Genomic DNA, 25,424 nt, shown 5'->3' with positions numbered 1-25,424 from the left:
CAGTATAAAATAGTTAATTTGGACTTAACATCTAAAATAAAGCTACCCTTATTTGTAATTTATATCTCTATTTATTTACAATATTTGTAGACCATTTTAATCAAAAAGACTCTGGGCAATGCAAAACAAGGAGAAAACTTTATTAATTAGACCCATTAAAACATACAATAATAAAACAATTAACACAATACAGTCAAGTGCTCACACATAATCACTCCACAGGTCAAAAACTTATTAAAATAAAACAGTTTTCAGGGGCTTCTGGAATGCAAGGAAGCCGATACAAATACTTTCATGTCTCACTGTTCACATTAGGGCAAGGAATCCAGGTAATGTTAGACTACAACCTCATTATCCTTGATGCTAGTTAAGTGTTGTCTAGCAACAGTTGTCCCAGAGATTTATTACCTCCATTTAATTCAAAAATACATCAGCTCGAGTATTTGCTTGTGACTTGGCATATTTGTTTGAAAAAACCAGTGAATGGTGACCCTTCATTTTATACATATCATTTTAGGAGCATTCTAGCTTGTAGGAAGCAGTATTTTCTTTAGAAAACTTCTGTTATTAAACCTTAATGGCTAGTTTTTAAAATGAAAAATAGCTTGGGAGAAGAGAGAAAGCCAAAGTGATAAACTTTTCTCACACTTAAAATTTTCCACTCTGATCTCCCAGTTTTTCCCATCCTAAATGAAAATATCTTCTCACTATTTGTATGTTTCAATATTTCTGCTCTTAAAATGGTTACTCTTTTTTTTAAAAAAGTTATTTAAGAGTTTCTTACATTTATTTGTGTAACATACACTTTGCTCCAAAACTCTTGAAGATTGTACCAGCTTTTATGTATTTATTTATCGTATTCATATAGCCACTCGTCTCACATAAAGTGACTTTTATATAGAAGTATTCTACATACTAGCCTTATTTCCACAACGTGCCCTCCGGGTTATGCTGAGACCTCAACTGCTAGAATTCTCAAGCATACTAAGAATTTTTCATTGATTGGAAATTTTGATATTTACATTTTTGAGGAACACCAAGTGGGGATTAAATTGATATAGAGTTCTAAACAGCAGATGTTATAATAATGTAACAAAGTTAGGGTTAGGGTTAGCAACTTAGCATTCCTGGCCACTGGAGTTTTGTAGTCATTGTAAGTGGTAAACTAGAAATCCTTCAATTCAGATCTAATTTCTACCACTGAGAACTCCCACTTTCCCTGTCTTCCATCTCTGCAAAATTGGTTTAACATACAAACTATTATAAGGCTGGTATGTACTTTGGACACAATGCCTACAGATCTCAGAATAAGTCTCACTGATCTCAGTAAGACCTGAATAAAATTGCACCGAGGAGACTATCACAGATAGGGAATCTTATCCCCTAAATATTCCTGAATTGCACTTCCCAGTAGACCCAGCAAACATGGACAATAATAAAAGATGCTGGGAGCTGTAGTTCAGTAGCATATGAAAAACCACTAGTTCCAGTCCCTGCTTTATATAAATTATTGTATTCTAATTGCTTTGAAAACCATTTTGGTGTAATCATTAAATGCACTAGAAACGGAAACCACGAGTGGCCAGCTGTGTGACTTTGGGCTACCCAAGGTCTCCCAGCCATAGGAAGGTGGCAATAGACGACCACTTCCAAGCAATGTTGCCAAGAAAACTGGATGGTTTTGTCCATGCAATCCCATTCTGACTTGATGGCTATATAAATATCTTTGGAGCTTTGTAAGCCACACCCATGAGCTTGGAGGGAAGTTTAGGCATTAGACATAGATGATATATAAAGATATATAAAGATATTTATATAGCCTTCAAGTCAGTGTTGACTCGTGGGGATTGCATGGACAAAAACATGCTCTCTCTCTCTCAAAGTATCTTCTCTAGATACTTGAGAAATCAGATTAGCTCCTTCCCAGATGTACATTTTATTGTACATTTTAATGTACATTTAAATCTTCAATCCTCCAAAGTTCTAAGTAGTTTTATTCTGGAAATTATAACTTTATAATGTCCCAAAATAATATGACCTAATACATTTAACAAATTAGGAAAAATAAGTCATTTTCCATGATTTTATGGTTTAAATAATTTTCATGAGGAAATGTTACATATGCCATAATGTTCATTATAATATTCAGCACTAAAATGAAAAACTACTTAAGGGCTTTTCCCCACTGTTGAGTTGAAATACCTCCCCTCCAAGCTCATGGGTGTGGGTTATAAACCCGCAAAGATTTTGCACATCTTGAGTTTGTTCTTAGTGTCAGAATAGGAGGAAAATACAACTTTAACACCAATACAACTAAGGGCAATTTAAACTTGTCTCACTCTTTGACTGAGGATAAGATGATGGCAACATCAGATATCGCCAGGGCATAGTGCCATGAATGGGAGAAATAAATGGGAGATTGCCCTAAGATAAATGTTACAGAGGAAGAGATGTGTTAGGGCTGTGCCAAAGCTTTAGACAAGGGTGCTTCACAAACTGTGTTAAGCATAAATGAAGCTACCTCCGTGAAATATTAAAGCACCACATTCTTTGGAAGCTTTGCAGCTTCTTCAAGAGCTATTTCTGGTTGCTTCTCTGTTGAACGTGCAATTGGGGAAGGCTTTTAAAACAGCTGTTGCAAGCCTTCCAGAAAATGCAACAGGTGCTTTAACACTTGAAGGAGGGTTGGGTTATGGACACTAGCATACTTTGCAAAGTGCCCCTTTCAAAAAGTTTGCACAGTGCTATTTTGATTTGGGTTAGAAAATGTAAATATATTTTAAATAATTTTTTAAACATAATCTTTGGCAGATGTGACTGTCTTAGCCTGTTTGATGTAAATTTGTGGTTCATCAACTGTTGCTGAAGCTGCGTAATGATATCCATGGTCTCTGTAATTAAAAAAAGATATAAATATATTACATTCCCCATTCTCTCTGTTTAATATAATTGATCTAGACATTATCAACCCACACACACACACTCCATATTGTTAAACTGCAAAAAAAAAAAAAAAAAACAATAGGAAACTAATAGGACAATTTCATGGCCACTAGGATTATCAAAGTTTATCAAGAACACTGGTTCAGACATTAACAGCCCAATCCAACCACGATTGTATATTCTGTGCAAATAATTTGATCAAATAGGTGTAGCTGAGTACAGTACACTAAGCTATTTTCAAAGAGCTAGTATAATGTGGTTGGATACCACACCTTTCCATCCTGATCATTCAAAGTAGCTAACAGAAAAATCCACAAACATACATGATGAATATATAATCAGTCACATATATACAGTAATTAGGCCTGAGTTTTGATTCTTAGTAGCCTACATTTTTGGTGATGAAAATGGAAGATGTGACAGAATGTTAGTTTACAAATATACAGGAGGCAGTAAAGACTAGTATTGACCAGAGGGCTAAAATCTTTTTGGTTCATGGGCAAATAGATGCTCTGAGAGTATGTTTGGACAAAGAAAATGCCTGTGATAAGTGGCATGCCCATTCACAAAATGGCTACCAGAGTGTAGCCAAAGGCAAAACTGTTTACTAAAAGGTGACTGCTATGGCTACTCTCAGCATCTGTCGAGTTCGGTAAGGTTCTTATATTATTTTTATGGGCAGGTGAACAGATTTAGAAATGACAAAAGCATTGGGCTGCTCTGAGTCACCATTTTTATTTTCTAAGAACATCTATAGAGCTTACATGGAATCCAAGAGTATTCTTGGGAATCAATGTGATTCTGAAGGCTGGTGCTTTCCTATGCAGTTTACCAGCATTTTTCCAATTGTGTTTAAAACTAAAATCTTTTAGCTGTGGACACATTGATGCCCATAGTACCATCACATGGGGGATACCAAGTATACACTGTACAAGTAAGTTGCTGTGTGATGTGTAAAATAGCCCAAATCTCCAGAAGAGAAGAAACAAATGGCTCCAGTCTCCTCAAATGAAATATGAAGCCTGATCAACTGAAAGACTGCCTTCTCTTACCCTAGCACTGGGAGACATCATGGGGGAGATATTACTGTTTTTGGGGAGAGGGCAAGGGTCTGTATTTATATTCAGAGCTCAGCGTCACCAGCATCAGAGGTCTTCTCCATCTTGTCTTGTCTGATGCTCTGTTGTTCTGAGATTACTAAGAGGAGAGTTTTACCTTGAGAATGGTAAAAACCCTGATAAAGTAGAGGATCTCTTCCTATGGGCTGTTTGAAGTGGCATGTAATTATAACCATTTTTCTATCTTTTCCTGTTTGGTGAGTATAAGGAATCTTTTTCATTACCATTAATTTGTCATATGCTTATTTAAATTTGATATGCTTTAAATGAATTGAAACTGAGCTAATGTGATAGGATATCTAATATAGATTGATGTCTGGAGGTTGAGTCATGGCAACTGGACTTCTTTTCTTTTTGGTTAGAGACCTTTCGTTATTTGTCCAAGCAGCTTCTTCAGTCTGAAAAAGTTGGTTAGGAGGACCCCATAAAAATTTCCAGGGTGGCTGTGTTTCTTACTAGCATGATAGGCTTGTTGAAGGGACAATAGGAGATGTGATTAGTAGAGTCTTTGAGATGTAGATGTATTACTCCTAATCCCTCACTCATCCCAGGGGGATGTTAAGTGTTGCCTTCCTGGTGAACTTTTGAACTGTTCTTAATCTTCGTGAGGACTGTTGAAAGGGCAGCCTGGAAAATGCGAGACAAGTTGTGTCTGAGGCCTCCACTTCTATTGAGGGAAGGATTTTCCACTTAGGCATAAATGGATTCCTTCACTCCTCCTCAGAGAGAAGTCCAGTTGCCAAAGAAAAGAAGTCCAGTTGCCATGACTCAACCTCCAGACAATTCCACCTGGATAAATGAGAATCTTCATAAACAATATAGATTGATGTCTCTAGCTGAATGGTCTATTGTGTAAACATAGATAGTTGAAATATTTATTTAGAAATACAATATATAAATAAATTGATTATGACATGTCACAGGCATGAGGCCAAATCCCTTACTATCCAATCATATTCATGTCAGTAAGTAAGCCCCATTATTTTACTGTGACCCCCTTCATTTTACATTATTTCAGTGATATGAGATGTTTCTTTTTTTCAAAAATATTCACAAAAGATGGGAAATGGGTGGGATTTGTTACTGAACAAGTACACAGCTGGATCTTTAAAATATTCTCTAGACTACTACAAACCCTATTTATACCTATGATTTTTAAAAATGAATAATTCATCTTAAATACCTTTGGTTTCCTTTGCACGATGAACATGTCAACAGAATCCCTCCAGCTATGGAAAGAAGGGAACCAGCCCAACCTAGATACAGTGCATATCCCAGTTCATACCTAGAATAAAGATCATATATATCATATTCAATCAAACATCATATACAATCAAATGCTTTCTTCTCATACATTAAAGTTACTAGCATAAGACAAAGGTGGTATTGGGGAAAGGAAAGCTCAAAGAACTCCAAGCTATTGATACATGGAAATGGAAGAATTGAAGGGGCTTCCTGAATAATTGGGATTAATGAAGATGAGTGGGATAATCAAAATAGGGTTGTATTGTTATGCTCCATCTGTATTTCAAATATCAAGAATGAAGAAAGATGAAGGTGAGCTCTTGTTTCCCATGCACTCCAATATGCCCAAGAGACAGACACCAAATATTGAGAAAACAAAAACCAGTAAGTTATTGAACCAATAATACTTCCTTCCTCAACCTGGGTACCTTCCAGATTTGTAAACTTCAACTCCCAGAATTCTCAACAGTGATCACGCTGAGGAAGATTGCAACAATGCACTACAGCATTGTTGCTAATTGGGTTAATCTTTGTGAACAGACAAAACAAGAAGCCTAACATAAGTTTAATTTCAAACTCATTACAATAGATGTGAATTAGCACCCACAGACCATACAATGTTATCCTCTGTGCATTTTGATAATGCTAAAACTCTTTATTAACTGCAATTACCAAACTGAACTAAAATACATAAATATATTAACTTACTTTGTTCCAGCATATAAAGGATCAAAAAACTCGGCTGTGATATTTGCTGCATACCATGAAAGAGCAACCATTGATGAGAGACCTGGCCAAACAACACAGATTAGTGGATGAGTATGTGTTAGGGCCAGGCAAATCATTTGATAAGGCGTTCTACCTGCAAACAAAGCACCCTCTGGATCTCTTCCTTGAAACTACAAAGCTAACCCAGATGCTTAAAGATTGGAAGAAGCTGCTTCAAGGCTCACCCAAGGTCTTTTTGTCATGCTTGGAAGATATTTCCTTAGAGGGGACCTAGAAGAGGATTTCATTTACAAGCACCTTGTGTGATTTGTACAGATTAGTATGCATATATAATCAAGTTGTCACATGGTTAACAAAATTATAACATCTGAGGAAAGCTGAGTCATATGGATTTAGTGGAGTTTTTGATTCAATTTCTATAATTTTACATGAAAAAACTAATTTTAACAGGAAGTGTGTGTGTGTGTGTGTATTCCATTAAAGACTATGCATGTGACCTAGCAGCCTTCATTTTAGAACAGAGAAAGCTTGGATCTCTTTTGTCTGAAGTAAAGTGCAGAATACAGCTTGAGGCAGATACACGCTGAATACAATGAGCGGGCTTTTCAGCAATGGCTGAGACCAGTAACTTGTTTTCAGTCCTAGAAATGATCTCACGCTCCTACACAACAATGTGTTTCTAATTCCCCACCAAACAACAACAAACTTTTATTGTGGCCATTCAAATTCAGCAGAATTACAGACAAAAGGAAACAATCTATCCTCTTAATGTATACTCTAACAGCTACCAGTATATACAGATTAGTCATCCTGTCCCATAATCATGACTTTCTGACAGCATCTCCTTGATGGTTAGTAGCAGAATATGGCACCTGGATAGGTAACTTTGAGACCTGTGTCTGCTGTAAAGTAAATTATGTAAAACTTCTCTTTTCTGAGCAGGCAAGATTTTAAAAAGTGGCTGAAGCAGCCTTTGCCTCAGGGTGGAATAAAATACATAGCACAGAAAAATAAGTTATGTAGATTTAATGTTGTCTGAACCACCTGGGTATAACAACCTCTCTGATAATGGAATTTTGCTGAATCTGCCCTCCAAGAGAAGTCCCATTAATAGTTATAACAGGTAAAAGAAGAGAGAAATTTTGCTGGAATAAGCCTTTGAATTTCCCTAAATGTTCAATGGATTTTTATGGTTTAAAGTCAGCTTATTTTGAAGCTCAATATTCTGATCTCTAGCCTAATCATTTTTATCCAGAACAGGTATTAGCAAAAACTGCAAGAACACAATTTACTTTAATGTTCACTCACTGTTTAGATCTGTCATTGTTCCTTGGGATTAGGGAAAGCAGCCCTGTAGCGAATAGAATTGGTTGCCATTCTCTGGCCTCTGTTCTAGGCAGTCCTGCCACCAATTGCAGGGCTGCATTTCACGAGTATCTTGGGTCAGAAAAAGGGTTTGTAGAAAGTTGAATTGCACTTTCTCACAGGAAGCAAAGCTGAAACCAAGTCCCAGGGAAGCCTCATATAACAACTGAAGGTTTTGCACTAAATAATTATTTGCAGCTGGGACAAAGTATCCCGCCATCTCCCTGAAGTCTTAAAATAACAGCCTCATTCTTCTGGCTCATGAAGGAGACCTAACTGGCTTGTGTCTTGCTGCTTCTGGAGGAGTGGAATGCTAAACCATGGTATGTCAAGCATTTGAACTGCTCAGTTGTTTGATTACCTGTGTGCTAATTATGGGTTTTGGTGCTGTTAGTTATACTGTTACTATAACTTCCATTCTCTGATGGTTTATTATCAATAACTGCTTGTTACACTTCTGGATCAGAGCGCTGAGCAATCTTCTGAGACCAAGCTGGGTGAGCAAGAAAACTGCAGTGTTGTCTGAATAAAGTAGGATTGATAGAATTGGAAAAATACCTTTTCCCCCTCCCCCAAACTGTATTCATTCCAACAGCCTAAATTAGGTGGGAAAATGCATGATTTTAGGTAACAGAGACCCTTGCTGATCTACTTACTGTGTTATGGGGTTAATTTTCCCGTTGGTTGTATTCTCTTTTCATTGATACATGTTGTTTTCTTTTACATTCTTTTTTAATTGTAAGCTGCCCAGAGTTGTTGTGGAGTCAGGCAGCCTCAAAATTGAAATATTAAATTAAAATTAATTAAATTATCCCACAGTGAGATGGGCGGTGACAAATTTGAAATATAAGTAAAAAATAAATAAAAATCACCCAGAAAAAAAAGGAGAATCTGAAAAGAATAGACAGAAACAGGATCTACTGATACTGACTTCTGCAAGTTAGTGCCCTCCATGTGTTGGATTATAACTCCTGTCATTGTGGCCCAATATATCTGAAAGGCATGATGTTGGGAAAGGCTAGTAGGAGACTCTACTTACTGCTCATTCTACTCTTAAAAAGTATTTCTTCTTTTCATACAAATAGAAAGACACCAGTAACTTGGGACTTTTATTCTTTTTTCATTTTGTATCACTTTTAAATGTATGTATCCCCTCTTCAGTGCTATTTCCAGAGAGTTAATGTAGCTTACCCTAGAAATGAAAACTAGTAAAAGCGGCAAATAAATTTAGTGTATTAATTACAAAAAAAATTAATATGCCTGCTCTGTTAATCAGAGGGGGACAATTAAAATGTTTTAAAAATCTAGCCAATTAATTAAACATGGTTAAACATATAAACACTGTGTGATAATAACTCAGATCCAGATTACATTCTAGGAGAACAATACGTTTATTGTTTTCTAAACCACTCTAAGTAAACTTTTCAATTAATCTAGTTTCATGCTTTTTAGTTTTTCAACTCACCCCTGTCCCTTACTTGATACAAATCACAAGATCTCCTAAGGATCCAGGCAAGAATAAATCACCATATATGTATATAGCTTTAAGAAACTTTTCTTGCATAAATGTCCATTACATGATTTCTCACCTGCTAAAACAAATATCATTCCACTCATTATGGAAAGTCTTGCTTTTCTTTCATCACTGGAACCAAGCTCAGTGCATTTCAAACCAAGCAATGCTAGCAGAGTCCCGCCCATACCCAAGACAAGGGACGTAATCATCAGGGCTCGGCATGCTTGAATAAAAGCTGCAGGAGAGAAAAATTGACCAAAGGTGTTGATTTTAGTACAGAGCAAATGACAGGTCTTGCCTTTGATTTATCCATTAATCAAAACTTGACTGGAAGCAAAGATGGGAAGACTCCATATTTCTTAGAAATCTGATTTGAGGGAGGATAGTATTCAGAATGCCATTATGGTTTTTTAATGTTCAGGCATCTCTTGTTGTCAGAACTATCTATTATGATGCTTCAAATGACCTTCTGTGTATTCAACTACTCCTGTGGCTGTGTGGAAGATGCATAAATAAAACATTGAGAGAGAAAAATAATGTACTTGGGGAATGTGCAACTTTTTCCTCAAGGAGATCCCCAGCCTGAGTCATTTAGGTAGGAAAATAATATCGTTTTTCCCTTGCTTTAGGAAGGGATCACTGAATTTATCATGAGACTTTTCACTATCCCCTATTCTCATCTCACAATTTGCTTGTCTAGCAACCAGTACACTTCGACTGAAGAAAGCAGCAAAGATGGGAACAGTTAAAAGACCTGGAAGGAAGCAAAGGGTTAAGAGAGAATGTGGACATTCAAAAGCAACACCAGCAAAATTATTCCATACACCAACCTTCTCATTATTTGGTGGCCTTTTTACCAGAGTGATTTAATTTTTGAAGTTATACTTCTTTCTCCTACCGGCTTTTCAAAGTCTTACCTGCTTTTCAACGTTTCTGTGGCAGTTAACAAATTAACTGGAAGTTCTATTTGGTTACATTAATAACAGGAGGAGGATAAAAAATAGAATTGCTTTTATGATAAAAAAAATGTTGCGGGATATTGCCCTTTGATTGTAATGTTTCATAAAGTAATTTGTTAAACTACTATGCCATTAATAGCAGTTGGAACACAATTATTAATTTAATGACAAGGACAAGTAACAAAGAAATCAGCATAAGTCACAAGATTTTTCTTTATATAACAGTCTCATTATTAGGTGATAATCTAATATTATCAGTCTCTGCTTTAATGAGCTAGTAATTCCCTAAGGTCTACTGAGCTGTGGAGGTTTTGTTTTTCAGACATCAACTTACTTGGCAGAAATGGCAGGAATCAAAGTTAATTTGATTTGAAATAGGAAGCTGTCTTAAACAAGTCAGGCAGGCTATCCAAGCCAGTATTGTCTGTTCTCTTCTGATATCAGATCTCCAAATCCCAGTCCTTTTTCACTTCCTTCCAAAAACTGAACCTGGCTGAGACTTTCTGCATGTAAAACATGTACTATACCAAAGATCTATAATCTCCTTTGCGCTCCACTCCTTTGAACTGCAGAAAACACAAGGTTATCTCTATCGCTCAGATAAAATGTAACCAAAGTGCCATAAATACACAATGAAAAGGGAAACTGATAGTTCAGTTGGTCTCACCTGCTGACTTATGGAGCATCCTCTGTCCTGATCTGGGGTTGTTCACAGGCTGATCCTGAAAAAGCAGAACCCACTCAAAGGGGTTTGCTCAGTGAACATTAACTGAGATCCTGTTTCGTCTAGTGGTTAAGGCACCAGGCTAGAAAGCAGGAGACTGTGAGTTCTAGTTTCACCTGAGGCATGAAAGCTGGCTGGATGACTTTGGGCCAGTCGCTTGGTGACTTTGAGCCAGCCACTCTCTCTCAGCCCAATTCACCTCAAGGGTTGTTGTTGTGGGGAAAATAGGAGGAGGAAGGAGTATTAGGTATGTTCGCCACCTTGAGTCATTTATAAAAATAATAAAGGTGGGATAAAAAATCTAAAAAACCCCCTCACCTCTTCTGTAATAATGAACTGCAAATGTAGCAGTAGGCAAAGATGGCAATGTTTTATTTGACTATCTCTAGCAAGTGTGAAAGAAAATAAATATTAATAAAATTAATATGTCATTAACTTGTAAACGGGAGTGGGAGAATAAAAATGACAAATGGAATAAGTCATCAGAAAAAATTGAAAAATAAAGATTTACAACTCAGACTAAGAAAATGTGCTTAACTAAAATTTCTGGAAAACCTATGAACCTTGGCAACCTGTTGTCTGCTGCCAATCAAAAAGAAAATGGAGGGCAGAGGGGATAAAGCTACAAGTGTAATTCTAGACTCTCAACATATAGGTCACTAAAGAAAAGCCCAACAAAAGTCCTGGAAATGAGTTTGGAGCTTCTTGGGAAAGATGAACCTGGCTCATTCATCTAGAGATTCTGGCCTGGAATGGTAAAAAATTGAGCTCTTTGGAAAGACATGGCTGACTGTTTTGGTCACCTGAGCCCACTGCAATCCCCCCAAAAGAGGAGGAAGTTGATAGGTCATTCTTTAACCATCAGAAAGGCAAATACTTTGGCAGAAACAGCTACTTAATGGCTACTTCCCTTCTCCATTCTCCCCACAACAGAAACCTCTCTGGCTTGATTTTCTCCCAAGTGAAAAGCAAGACTGGGAAAAAACTGGATTTTGGAGGGGGAAAGTATCCTGGGGGAAGAGAGTGAGGAGAACAGAAAGGCCAGGGAATCATCTGCTTTCTTCTGCTAATGCTCCCACTCTCATACAGCCATTATTCAGCAAGCACATCAAAGTCAAGCAAGATTCATTAGGACATTGGAGCAAAGCATCTACAAGAAATAAAAGAAAAAGAATCTATTCTGGGATATATTTACTCTAGTTTAATAAGACCTTACTGATATTTTGAGATACTTTGAGTTGAGTCAAAGTCTAGTGTGGATATAGCTTTGCCCTTAAAATTTCATTCACCAAGCATTTGTCCTTCTACTAGACAGCACTATAAATGTATTGTTAGAAAATGATCCTCCTTTTGGAAGTATAATTATTGAGTACAAAATATATTGAAATACATGCAAAGAAATTAGTGTTCTTCTAAAATTTAGAATGTGAATCGGAGGAGCAGATACAGGAAGCAATTGGGACAAAACCAGCGCAGTTCAATTTTAAAAATAATTTTGTAGTAATTGTTCACAAAAATTATTACTAGATTATTTATTTAACCATTTGTAGCCTTAACAAATTTTGCGTATACTTCAATAATGATACTGTGCTGGTGGAAATTAGTTCTATTCATGCAAAGCACATGACTTTCACCCCTTTCCACCAACTAATTTATTGAAACTCTGTCATCTGTCACTCAGCTACAATAGAAAAAAAAAATCAGTGTGATTAGTGTAAGTTACAAAAAATGTAAAGAAGATCTATGCAAAGTCACTTTGCTTTTCTAGAAATACTGGTGGAAAAATCTTCTATGCTTGCTCACCCACATGCACTTCAACATGGTTCTGCCATCCTGCACCTTCAGTGAGCAGCCTCAGAGAGGCATTTTTTTCAGTGCCTTGATCAAAGACCCTTTTTGAGGCTTCACACAGCTTAGTAAATAAGTAAAGAATAATCTATTATTTTGTCTTGTGCTTGAGTTATACAGAAAGGACTAAAAATCAGCATAAAATATTACTTGGTGAATACTTGTGTTGCCCCAGTTTTACAAGGCTTAACGGAGGGCCAGAGATTAGAAAATTAGGCCCAGCGGAATAATAGAAAAAATCCCAGTTCGAGCTTCAACAACTCCCATCATAGAGGTATTACAAATAACCAATGTTTCTTCTCCCAATCTCTTTCAAACCAGTTTAAAATGCATCCAAAATTGAACTGGACTGTTTTGCCTATTTGCACTTTCACTTGGATGAAGTCTAATACTTGCAAATCTAGAGCTCACCAAAAATTACAACTTAATCTTAGCCTACCTCTTGTTAGGTAGGACATGCAACACACATATTTGCATCAATCATATATATCCACTATGTCACTGTAGCCCTTTAACAGCATTGTAAAATAATGCTTTGAAACTTGTATGTAATGGATCAGCTTGTCTAACATCCTACATGACAGCCATACTTAACACTTTGACTAGATGCAAAGGACTCAATGCATGGGATGATGATATAAAATGAGCGTGATCAAGTCAGTCACATGAGTGGGGGGATACTCTGCCTCTTTCCTCAATTTGGAGGGAGAATAGACAGCTTTGGTATTTTTCTTTGCTTTTTCAAAGGCAAAGGTGTAAAGTTATTTTACGGGTTACGCTAAAATTTTTGTTTCGTGCCTCAAATAGGTGGAAAATGACACCCGTTTCCCAGCAATCACACTGCTGAATTTTGGAGACGGCTCTGGAGCTGGAGGACTACATGAGACCTTGAATGTACAGGTTTATCATCCTGCTTTAGATCATTCCAAAATAGTTTGTGTCCTAAATTCAACAGAAATCAGAGGGTCATTCCACCTCCATTCACTCAACCATGTCAGGCCGTGACAGGAGGTAATTTTGAGAAGTGCAATCCCTGTACATCTAGAAGGAGCCAAGATGGGGCATGTTCTAAGGCATGTTTAAAATTTTAGTTAGAGGAATCATTTTCCATTGCATATATATTCAGAAACAATACATGCCCAATTACTATGGTGCACGTATAAGAGTATGCTATTGGGCTTAATTTGTTTTTCTAGGCTTGGTCTTAGGCAAGCCTTTGGTCTGAAATAGCAAAACTCATAATATGTCTTGAAAATATGGATAAAACTGAACTTTTTGTTGCAAAGGGCTAGCAGGGAAAAAACCCCACGTTAACCATGCACAGAGTGATTGGTTGAAGTAAAAGCATCCCAGAAAGCTGCATGGATACATGTAGTTGATTTGAAGAATCTGATGCAGGCTCAGCAATTTTTCTACAAGCTGTAAGAATCTACTTCCTTCCAATAAAAGATGGAAAAAATAAAGATTATAAGGACAGTGTAAATTCTTAAGGCTCTCTCATTCAAAAGAAATTACTCCCTATAGCATTGGTTCTGAAGAACCATTTGGAAAGGTGAGAAGTAAACAACATTACAAATTAACAAACCAATACTTGCTACAAATCTCAGTAAATGTATGTAAACAGCCAATTTGTAAATATGAAATAATCCATTATGTGCTTTTAATGAAGCATTAGTGAAGATTATGGCATCACTAACAAATCAGATAACTCTCCCCTGTTTCATGGACACAAGATTAGTCTTTACAGGCAGAATGCTCTTTTGTTATACAAAGCTATACCCTCATCACAAATCAATACCAACCATCATAAACTTGTTGCTTTTTCCCCCCTTTTATTTCAAGCACTAGAAAGTTTTATACACTCTCTTTCTCTTAGCATAAAAATTTTAATTTCTTACACAGAGAGAAAAAACTATGAAATGTCAAGAATCTGAAGGTAAATCAAGCAATCTGCCTTCATCACATGGCAACCTCTTTGGAGTGAGGAACCATTCATACTATTACGTATTCATAACATAATATATATATAGATACCAAATGTAGATTTTTTTTCAATCCAGCAAATTATTTCACTGAATAAATATGTAAACATGTGCATCAAAGAAAGACATACCAGGAAGTGCCAGAAGACTATTAAATGCTTTGCAGTTGGAGATTCCAGTACTTTCTTCTGCACAGCTGTGCCATAGGTTTTCATACAAGGTTGAGGTTGTGATGACATTCCCCAAAACAGTGGAGACTTTCCAGTAACTATTTGATAGAGTTGTTCCAATAATGACCCATCCACCCAAAGTGAATATAAAACCAGTAAGTTCCAGAACAAGAGACATAGTTGAAAATATTAAAAATATATGCATCTATTTCATGTTTAAGGTGAAACATGAGAAATTAATGTCTCCATTAAAGGGTCCTTGTTTCTTACTCCATTTGTCCTCCAAAATGAAGCTACCTTTGCTCTTTGCTCAGTAATCTCAATGATAAGATTTGTAGTACATTGTTTTTAATACCTGGGGGAGTGGTCTAAGAAAAGCTGCTAACTGCACTGCAATTACTAAAGAACAAATGTTAATTATTAGGTTTATTGTAAAAATTGGGGGGGGGCGAGTTTCACACATATGCATCAGTCATTCCAAACCATCACACTCCTGCAGTAGTGCTGTAACCGAAACGGTACTAGCAATTGGCAGAATGACACAGCTGCCTCAAGTGGCAGATCTTGTTAGGAGACAAGACAAAATGTTGGGAGGGCAACTTTTATGTGCTACATAGTCTTATGCACTTTAAAATAACCTACTTTCCAGGTATGGAGGAGGGTGAGGATGAGGTATGTATGTATTAGCTTTCCAAACCAATGCAATCATGCAACTTTTATTGGTGTACAGGAATAATTACAAACTTACAATAATCATTAAACATCCACAGTATAATAATTACAATATATTACAACCTATCACCATAAATGTTGAAACATAATTAAAATTATGAGAGCCAGTTTGGTGTAGTGGTTAAGGCATCAGGCTAGAAGCTGGGAGACTCTGAGTTCCAGTCCCGCCTTAGGCACAAAGCTAGCTGACCTTGGGCCAGTCCCTCTCTCAGCCCTAGGAAGGAGGCAATGGCAAACCACTTCTGAAAAACCTTGCCAGGAAAACTGCAGAGACTTGTCCAGGCAGTCTCCAAGAATCAGACACAACTGAATGGATAGGGGGAAAAAAAAACAACCTATCATCAGAAATGTTGAAACATAACTAAATTATTAATCCTATTGGCATGCATAGGTGGAACAGAATAAATATAGGTTGCTATTTTGTCTTTTCTTTTCAGAACTGCTTCTGGATTTAATCAATTACAATTCAAGAAAACTAGATTCTAAAAGGAACCATTAAAACTATCAAGATGAACACAGCCCAGGTAAAAAAGAAACCTAATTTGACAATATTAATGCAACATTTCTAAATTAGGTTTGGACCCTGGATGAGCCCTGCTGTTATATGTTTATTAAGCTTCTAAGGGTCTGCCAATCCTTACTGCTATTTTAGTAAGTCCTCCCGTTTAGAAAAAGATTTTAGTAATGGTAAGAGTTATGGGATGGAGCAACCTGCCCCCTTCCTTCTTTTTTCTCTTTTGTATCCTCTTACCCTTTCACAGAAACAGGTTATGCAAACAGTATTAAAATCCTGTAATGGACGAACACCAATTAAACCAAGATAAAAAAAACGAATGTCCTTCCATCTGGACGCATGTTAAATGTCTCCTGTAATGCAATTTGTATAAAAATTGAAAAACATTTATTTTAGAAAAAGAATCAGTTATATTGATTGGACATTAGAATTAGAAGAGGCCCTATGAGATCATACTGTATTATCCACACACTCTTCTGTGATAGAATGTATCTTTAAATGGTTGTTCTAGTAGTCTCTATCTACACTGTTTGGGGAGAAAGATCATATGTCAGTGGTACGGCACATGCTGTGAATGCAGAAATTTCCTCATTCAAACTCTGCCATGACAGGTAGTTCAGGAAATATTCATCTCAAACACAAGGATGTTGGTGTTAGTCAATGTGGAACTTACATGGATCTCCACAGTCAGAAGCAGCTTTTCAAGGCTTTTAGTGGAAGTTCACACCTGATTTCAGCAGCCATAGCTTTGGAGCAAGGGCACTTCCCTAAGGGTCTTTGCACTGCTCAGGAAGAACTGTGAAAGTGTGAAATTGCAGTGAGGTAAGCAGCACCCCACTGGAAGGAAATAATATCTGTCCTGACTATCTCCCTCCTTCAGGATACCACAGAATACACATAATTCCTTCACCAAGCATGCAAATAGAGTGGAGGGCATCTTTTGAAGCGCTCTCTTTCTCTCTTTTGCAGCAACTGCCAGTCTTTTAAGGAAAAACTGACACCTGCCACCCCCCTCCCCCCAAAAATCACAAAGTACCAGGAACAATGTGGGGATGTTTTGCTTGAAGAATGCTGATTTTGGCTTTCCCCCATGGGGCAGCAAGGTTATCTGCTGTGCTCAGTGTTTTGCTATAGTGGTCTGCTATAGTGAGAACATTCATATGAAGCAATTTCTCACAGCTTTCTGAAAAGTTTGTGAGAACTATGGCAAAAAGATGTATCCTAAGTTAAAAGGAAGCTTAGTGGTTTTAAAGCTAAGATGGGACAGAGTTGGTTTGTCTGGGTGGGGTTTGTGAACAAACATGATTTTTATTGAGGATATACCCTTTTTTTTTTATTGATCGCATCCCACATGTGACCTGTGACATATTTTGCAAGACTCGTATGTGGCACCTTATTTCTCCATAAAACGTGCAACCTCCTGGTCCACACAGTACTAAGGTAGATAAGTTAATGATCTGATAGGTTTATGGCAACTTCCTCTTAAATCCTTTCCAGCTAACATACCTAAAATTTAAAACTCAAAATTGAATTAAATATTAGAGTGGAACTTTATTGTGTTGAATCAAGTGGCAGCACAATTTACTTTTCTGGTTGTAGAAATTATACTTCTAGTCTAACATTTTTGCTGGCCTTCTGTGTTAACATTATACTGTACTCCAGCTTCAAGTATCTCAGAATCTTTATTGCTCATTTGTTATGTCTTTGTGTTTTTCTGCTACATATGAGACATGTCTTACTTGCTCTCCCTCAAAATTTCAGTCTTGTGATAAGTGGGGCTATTATATGAAGTGGGGCTATTATATGAAGAAGGTTGTTACACCTGACTATTACAGATCTTACCTACATACATGGCTGAAGCTGATTCTGAATAGTTGTAAACTATAATTTTGATTTATCCAGTAATAGTCATACCAAAGTGATTCTGAAAGAAGATATGTTAGCAAACTGAATATAATATTTTGGTGAAATAAAATAAAACATTACTTTCTCAACAATAATGAGTACATCTAGTGAAAACATATTCCTATTTAAAGTTGTCACAGACAATTGTGCTGTCTTCAGGATCTTGTTATGATAATATTAACCGCTGGATAAAATGATTTTAGCACACACCAGCCAGCCATTTCTTGGGATTGTTCTTGGCCTGGATTTCCTGTACTGAGAAGAAGATTGGACATACAACCCCCACCCCAACTCTTTGCTTTTGCAACTCTCTTTTTGTATGTGGCATATATGTTATACTTGATACACCCCATTGTAGATCTTCAGTGTATGAAGTAAGAATGCTAGGACTATTATATCTGGGCTACAAATCTGGATAACCGCTAAATGGCAACAAATAGATACAAAAGCTCTCTTTGCTGCTATAGAGAGTGCCCATATTCTTGCAGTTAAAATAAGTTATCTCTAAATAATGCCACTTTTATTTTTATGCTCTTGAGCATGTTCATTGCCTTTCTTACGAGTCTGAATCTCAGAGGCAAGCTTCATAGCTTTCTTCACTTTTAACCCATTAAAAGTTAAGTTTCCTGCAAGAGCTCAACTGCTGGTGACTACATGGACACCTCCATGTTGTTTTCTTGGCAACAATATGGTTCACTTGAGCGAGTGTACCCCAATCAGCAGCTGACTGTAAAATAAATCATGACCCTAGTATCTCTCAATTAAAGCATTAATTGACTTTACAATTATGGATTTGTTAAGATTATGGATTCTTGTGCATCTATGCTCTAATCTCAGGGCAAGAAGAATAGCTTGACAGCACATGATTAATGTGTTTATTTAAACATGGTGCAAGGGATAAGAGCATGAGACAAAGTCTCTATGATTAAGGCATAATTAGAATGTGGTTAAGGATACAAATAATCTATTCAAACTGTTCATTTGTGCTGGGATCACTTTTTTAAATTTATTGTAAGGGTTCAGATGCTGAAATTTAATTATAGAGTCACCAGGTTCTCTGGGGAAAAAATGAAAAGGAATGTGCTTAGATAAACGATCAGCAACCACAGAAACTGTGCTTGCTTTCTTTGCAGAAAAAGCAAGGACAACTCCTGGATGTGCTAACAATTTATCAGATTCTAAGAGGATTACACAGCAACAAATATATAGCAATAGCTAGAGATACAGCAAAAGTGATGGCAGAATATCAATATAAAAATGTATGAAGGGATGAAATATTGGAACATACTTCACAAAACTGCCGAAGTCCACATTCTGTTTTTCACTGGGGTGAGAGGAATTTAGTTGGAAACATAGGAGAGGCACTAGGTTGGGGAAGGCAGATCTACCATTTGAGTTTCAAATATGGCAACTTTTGTGACTGAAAAACTGTTTCGTAAAATAATAAGGAAAAGTAGATACAGTATGAAATGCCTATTATTATCCTTGGTAGCTGCTCTTCAGTAGAAGTAAAATATAAAGTCGAAGGTACATACAGTATATCAGTTAAATTTCATAGCTGGCTACATTTTATAAATCAGTAAAATATTTTGCTTGCAGCAGATTTGAGGGCCCCTTTGGCACAGTGGCCCCAATGTCTACCCCTCTGAATAACAAGCTTCTGGCCTGGTTTAGGGTTACACTGTTACTGCCTCCTCTAGCAGGGGCCAATGAGACTACTCAGGCCTTCTACAAGGCATGATAGTAAACCTCATATGTCATCAGTCAGAGCAAAGTCATTACTTACTTCCTACTGCAAATGTGTTGCTATCTTGCTACTGCCAGATCAGTCCATCTAAAAGAGAAAGAAGTTGACAGCACTGCTCGGGTACGGCATATAGCCATACCAGCAGTGGTACTACTGAATCTGATATGATGTACAGTTCGAAGCAAATGCTTGAATATCCTAGATATATAGTCTTCCACTGAATTAATAGGCTCAAACAGGCTTGCACGACTTGCAGAGGGGAAAGGGGCACATTGATAAATTAAAAATAATTGTGGGCCACAAAGAAAGAGCTGGTGTGCCAGTCAGCTCTTTGGCTGTTAGCAGCACGGCAGCAGCGGTGGAGCTGGCAGTTTGGTAAGGCCTTGTCAGCTCTATAGGGTAGACCAGACTAAGAAATCAATACCATGTAGGTCAGAATTACAGTACTTTTATTGTAACAGCTATGATAACAGAATCTTGAAAATCTGAATGTGCTTCCCCCCTCCTTCACTTTATTGTTGTGTGAACTAGGGAGGGGCCTGAGATATTTTCTCAAATTAGTTTCTTGGAATGGGCTCAAGCCCTGCTTATCTGACCATTGCCTTGGTAGCAGCAATTCCTCCTGTCTTTCAAGGCCATTTCCTATAGCCTCTACAGGCCTGGAGGTGCTTGGCAGTGTGTCTTTGGGGTGGTGGCAGCTCTTCCCTCGAAGGGGCGATGTTTGGTGGCAGCAGATTTATTGAGTTTTCAAAAAATGCTGGCAGGATGTATAAGGCTGCTTGGTGGGCTGCATGTTGTGCAGGCCTGGGCTAAAGGGTGTTTATTTTTCTAAGTCAATATTGAAAAATGTCCAGAAGGTCTTTGAGCAGATTATCAACCTTTCAAGCTGCAGCTGATACAGAATGCAGTGGGGCAGGCAGTTATGCTTCTCAATGAGTGCATGATAAACTTCTGGTCTGAGAGCTGCATTGGTTGCCAGTATGTTCTGGGTTCAATTCAATGTGCTGGTAGTTACCTACAAAGCCCTTCATGGCATGGGACCAGGTTATTTGAGGGACCGCCTCTCCCCAATTATGTCTACTAGTCCCAACAGTTCTGGCAGTAAAGGTGTGCTCTGGGCCCCATCTATTAGGAAATGTCATCTGGCAGGACTAGAATCCACTGTCATGGCACCTGCCCTTTGGAGCGTCACCTCCCCCCCCAGAGATTAGATTGGCCCTGGTCCTGCTGGCCTTTTACAAGGCTTTAAAGACATGGTTTGTCACCAAGCGTGGGGATCCAGATGTATGACAAAGCCTGTACAATGGTTATGCTGATTTGTCCTTTTCTTTGTTTTATCTTGGTTGCCAATTATGTATTCTTTTTATTGTTATAGACTGTTATATGGTATGTTTAACAGCTGTTAGTGCCCAGAGTCATGCATTTAAGATGGGTGGCCATATAAATTTAAATATAAACAAATAAAAAAATACTTGGAGCTGATGCTTATGAAATGCCAGACTCTGCTCTAAATTATGTATTACAGTTCAATCTGAGACACATTCACTAGGAAGTAAGTTTCACTGCTTTCAAAATTCAGTCATATTTCTAGCATTAAGTGCAGCAAAAATATTTGGAAAGTGTTGGGACAGAATTATAATTTTGGGCTGCTTTTCATAGTAAATTTACACTTCGTGAAAAATTGCAGATTCTTTTGGAATTTATGGGCTAATTGGAGTATTTATACTTTACACCTTCTTATTGCCAATCAAGCTTTTAAATTTGGCAGAAGGAATTTGAACTGTCTAAAAGTATAGAAAGGCAATATATTCAATTAAAATGTCTTGATTTCAACATTTGTCCCAGATGCATTACTAGCATTTAAAACTCCTGAATTATTATTAGCACTGAAACATGTTTTGGATTTTTCCAAATCTACAGTAATTTAAATTGTCTAATTAATTGTCTAAGATTATCGTCCAGATGAATATTCGTTATACATTTATTATATAAGTTTCTTAAGACTAATTCAGCAAAATACTTTTTCATGTTTATTAGATATTTCAGAGAATATTTAATTTCATTATGCTGGAAGTGTAAAACGATGGAGGGGACACTTACACATATAATATGAGCTTGTCTAACAGTTGTCTTATTCTGGTCAAATATTCATAAGTTTGTTCATAGGATTTGGGGAAGAATCATATGATCTGAAGATTATTTTTCTATTACGAAAAGACAACTTCACACCAGATTTATAATAATGGATTGATGCGTATTCATTCTCTACTTATGAATTGCCCTCTATCAAAATAATGGAGAGGCTGATCAATATTACACTGTGTGATCAAGAGAGAGTTTAAAAATTATCTTTTTTCTATATTTATTGTGATATCTTTTGGAATTTTTAATTTTTTTCCTTTCCTCTCCCCTTTTTCATTTTTTCTTATTTTTCTATAGTAAAGCAAATATATATTTTTAATAGCCCTAGTGGTTCCCATGAAGTATTCCAATTTTAATGTTTATAGAAATGTAAATTCTTTGAAATTTAACTTCTGGACACTTTTAGAGTTTATTAAAGATGGAATGATTAATGCCTTTTCTAGCATCTCATACTAAAGAATTCAATAAAATATGCAAAGCAGAAACATGCATATGGGAAAGGTATCAAAATATAGGGAGACTGGTGCACATGCATGTTCAAACGTTAAAGAAAAGGAAAGCCACAGAGTGTGTATATAATTCTACTCTCTATCTATTGGCAGTGCTGACATGAATCAAATGAAGGCAGACTATATTGTTTCTATATGTTGTTTCCAACACTGCCAATGTTTTCAGTAACAGATAATGTCAACCCAGTATTAAATCAGAGAATTTACTCTAATCTATGAAAAGTTAATTTCTATAGGGTATATATATAAAGAATATAAATATTCTTTCATGTATTTTGTTAACATATAATATTAAATAACCATATTGCAACTTCATGCTGTTAGAAACAAGATAGCAATCCATCATTTATATATGAAAAACACAACTTACTGTCTAAACTTAACAGGGAGTACAATGTGTTGCACTGAAAGGAACCCAGTGAAGTAGCTTCACAATTCATCCACAGACCTTCATAGTTCCAGTTTGTAGTATTGACTCTACTAGATATTTTCCAGTTGCTGGATACAGTAGTAACAAGTAAAAATATAAAACCCATAAAAATAAGAAGCAATGCTGGTATTTGAAAAGCTGTCAAGGCCATTCTTCAATAAAAAAAGTAACTTTTGAAGCAGTTTCCTTCTCAAATTGTGAAAAGAGAAGCCGATTTCTATAGCTGATATTCTGTTGATAGCAAGCAAATAATAATATGTTAGTTATTTAATATTTATATTAAGATGCAAAAAGAAAAATGTTATTCAAAAGTTATTCTCACATATAAAATGTTGATTCAATTAACATACAAGATTCAGTTCTATTATAAAATCAATTAACTAAATTATAATATTTAAATTACTTAATTAAATTACAGTACTTGAAATATATAAACTTAAGTGTCCAATATCATTTAATATATTTACTTTGATAAATCTACTTTGTTTTTTCCTCCTATGTAGCCCTTCTAGTCCTGTGCTACATCAGCACATTGTGAGGGTCAGTTTGCCAAATTTAAGTAAATGTTTAGTAATATTTTAAGACCTTTAGATCCCTTGTTCCAAAAATCAAGGCTTCCCAGCCAGTTCATTGACTTCACTGATCAAATGAGGGCTGCAATCCTGGAAATAGCTGCGAGTAAAAACTGCTGAACTCCATTGTATTTCTGAATAAACATATGTGGAATTGCATAATAAAGCTCCAGTATTTTATGATCTCCAAAAAGGAAAGTTGTTCCTATTTCTATGATTTTTCTGTGTTTTCCAAGATAAGAAATTATGTGGTATTCTAAAGATATATGGGCTAATTTAATCCAAATGGTTATATAGTGTAGGAAGTTGCCTCTTCTCAAATTTTCTTCTCAGATCACTATAGCTCATCTAGACAATTTCAATTTGGCAGGACACGTTATATATAAGTTATCAGCTTGATAACGCTATACAGTTTTCTCCCAACTCATGGAAAGGTGCACAGGACAAGTGGTATTAATATTGTGAGATGGGGAGAGCCATTTTGGGACCCATTGACCTACCCCTTTCAATTCATTCCTTGTCCCAAACCTTCAATAAATCTGATCATGCAGGGTAGGGCTACCAGATGTGGACTGCAAAAATCTGGATGACTATTAAATGGCAGCAAAGAGCTAGAGTTTTCTATATTACTTTGTGGCCATATCTAGTAGCTATTTAGATTTTTACAGCCTAGATACAGTAGCTCAAATGCAGGGCCCTGGTAGGAACTGTAGCAGAAGAGCCAGAGGGAAGCAAGAAGGGAATGTGTGACAGAATAGCTGCTGCTGCTACCATGTCCTCTACTGCAATTCCTGATCAGCCACAGTATGCATGCACTTGAAGCAGCGTGCTCAGAGGCCATGGCAATTTCCTCATCAACTGCTGCTGGCTGCAGTCTTCTTCTCACTCTCCTCTTCCTCCTTCCTAGTGAAAGGAAGGCATACTATATCTGGACTGCACATAGGGCTCAGGCCCAAGGCTGCTGCAGTGGGAAGAAATGGCTGTGTGACCCTTCTCTTTCCTTTCTCCTAACCATCCCCAGTTGCTACAGCTTGGGGAGGGAGGTTAGTACCTTAGCTCTTTCATCACTGGGGGAGGGGACCCTCAGAGAGATTTGCTCTATATATACCCCTAGGTGACACTTCATTCAGCAGTGGGAAAAGCCCTAAAATATTTAAGAATTTTGCCCCATATTTCCTGGCTAATGAATTTTCAGCTGAAGGATTAATTACAGTTGTTGTTGTTTAGTCGTTAAGTCGTGTCCGACTCTTCGTGACCCCATGAACCATATTGCACCAGGCCTTCCTGTCCTTCACTGCCTCCCTGAGTTTGCTCAGTTTCATGCTCATTGCTTCAGTGATGCTATCTAACCATCTCATTTTGGGGCTCTAAGGACTGCGTATGAGGACTACATTATCCAAAAATTTAAAAAAAAAGTTTGGGGGCCAAATGTAACCATAGGGCCACAGAATGTACAGGAACTTGTACTTTTATATGTACTTAATTTGACCATTTTGGTCTAGTCCATGGGATTAGCTATACAATTAGCTTAATGGCAGGGCAAACTACTGTATATAAACAGGGAGCAAACCCCACCTCACTTGCACTGATCATGTTACCTAGTTGGGTAATGAAACATCTGCAAACAAACCACCAAGCTCAGAGAGCACCAAGGACTCCACAGTTAGCTTAATTTCTAGAACCTTATGATCGATGTTTACTTTTTGGGAAAAACAGTATCAAGATCTGTCCACTTACCAAGATCTTAAGTTTGCATGCCACGTCCCTTCAAAAAGATGCCGAAATCCTAAGTTCAGAAGCCCTGCTTCAAGTGCCCTCACATAGCTATTCTTAAGTACCTGTGTCTACATGGGCAAAATTAAATGGTACAGAGATTTTAGGCATGCCCCCTCTTGGAAATACTCTGTTCCAGAAATCCATTCCAATTTGGGTGTTTTTCATGGCTGTTTCTAGGGCGCTGCTGGCCACAGTAAATAACTCTTCAGAGCAGACTGCTAGCGGCAATTCCTTTCCAGCAATGACTGTTATTTGTAGCAGCTGCTCTTATTTCTGCTTCTAATTGCTGTTGTCCACAACATTAATGCATGTACTTTCAGTTCCTTCTTTCCGTATGTTATACTATCTATAAGGGAAGAACGAATGTTTCATTTTAGTTAAACCCTCCTCTCTCCCAAACACCCCTTTTACAAGAACAAAGTTACTGTTTGCAATTCAGCTTTGAGATGCGCAGAAGCAACGTTGATAAAATGGAAGGATGACCCGAAATGTTTTAAA

At 37.0% G+C, this 25,424-nt stretch overlaps 1 protein-coding gene across 3 annotated transcripts; it reads right to left on the bottom strand.

Annotated features, from left to right (window-relative positions):
* Positions 1 to 115: 115 nt before the first annotated feature.
* LOC103056609 (claudin-15-like) lies at positions 116 to 25,306 on the bottom strand. Of its 3 annotated transcripts, none has more exons than XM_088131751.1 (6): positions 24,888 to 25,306; positions 22,519 to 22,809; positions 8,990 to 9,151; positions 6,015 to 6,096; positions 5,245 to 5,346; positions 116 to 2,891 (listed from the first exon to the last, which is right to left on the bottom strand). In XM_088131751.1, exons 2-6 carry the CDS (start codon positions 22,727 to 22,729, stop codon positions 2,792 to 2,794), a joined length of 657 nt encoding a protein of 218 aa, XP_087987877.1. In that variant the 5' UTR covers positions 22,730 to 22,809; positions 24,888 to 25,306; the 3' UTR covers positions 116 to 2,791. The 3 variants fall into 3 exon arrangements, with proteins under 3 accessions (XP_087987877.1, XP_025020229.1, XP_025020228.1); XM_025164461.2 differs by lacking the exon at positions 24,888 to 25,306 and adding an exon at positions 23,046 to 23,132; XM_025164460.1 differs by lacking the exons at positions 22,519 to 22,809; positions 24,888 to 25,306 and adding an exon at positions 14,561 to 14,929.
* Between the last annotated feature and the right edge of the window lie 118 nt (positions 25,307 to 25,424).

This window comes from Python bivittatus, unplaced genomic scaffold, assembly GCF_059951505.1.
Source record: "Python bivittatus isolate LINGU-HERP-01145 unplaced genomic scaffold, Pbiv_v1 ctg000980_np1212, whole genome shotgun sequence".
In the NCBI taxonomy this organism is placed as follows: Eukaryota; Metazoa; Chordata; class Lepidosauria; order Squamata; family Pythonidae; genus Python; species Python bivittatus.
This window is presented reverse-complemented; position numbering and strand designations above follow the sequence as displayed.

Excerpts from the sequence above, each read along its gene's own strand:
- LOC103056609 (XM_025164460.1), bottom strand. The coding sequence starts at position 14,804 with ATGCATATATTTTTAATATTTTCAACTATGTCTCTTGTTCTGGAACTT. Across the intron at positions 5,347-6,014 it reads CCTTTATATGCTGGAACAAA|GTATGAACTGGGATATGCAC; the intron begins GTAAGTTAATAT and ends TCTTTATTCTAG. Across the intron at positions 2,892-5,244 it reads TCGTGCAAAGGAAACCAAAG|AGACCATGGATATCATTACG; the intron begins GTATTTAAGATG and ends TTTTAATTACAG.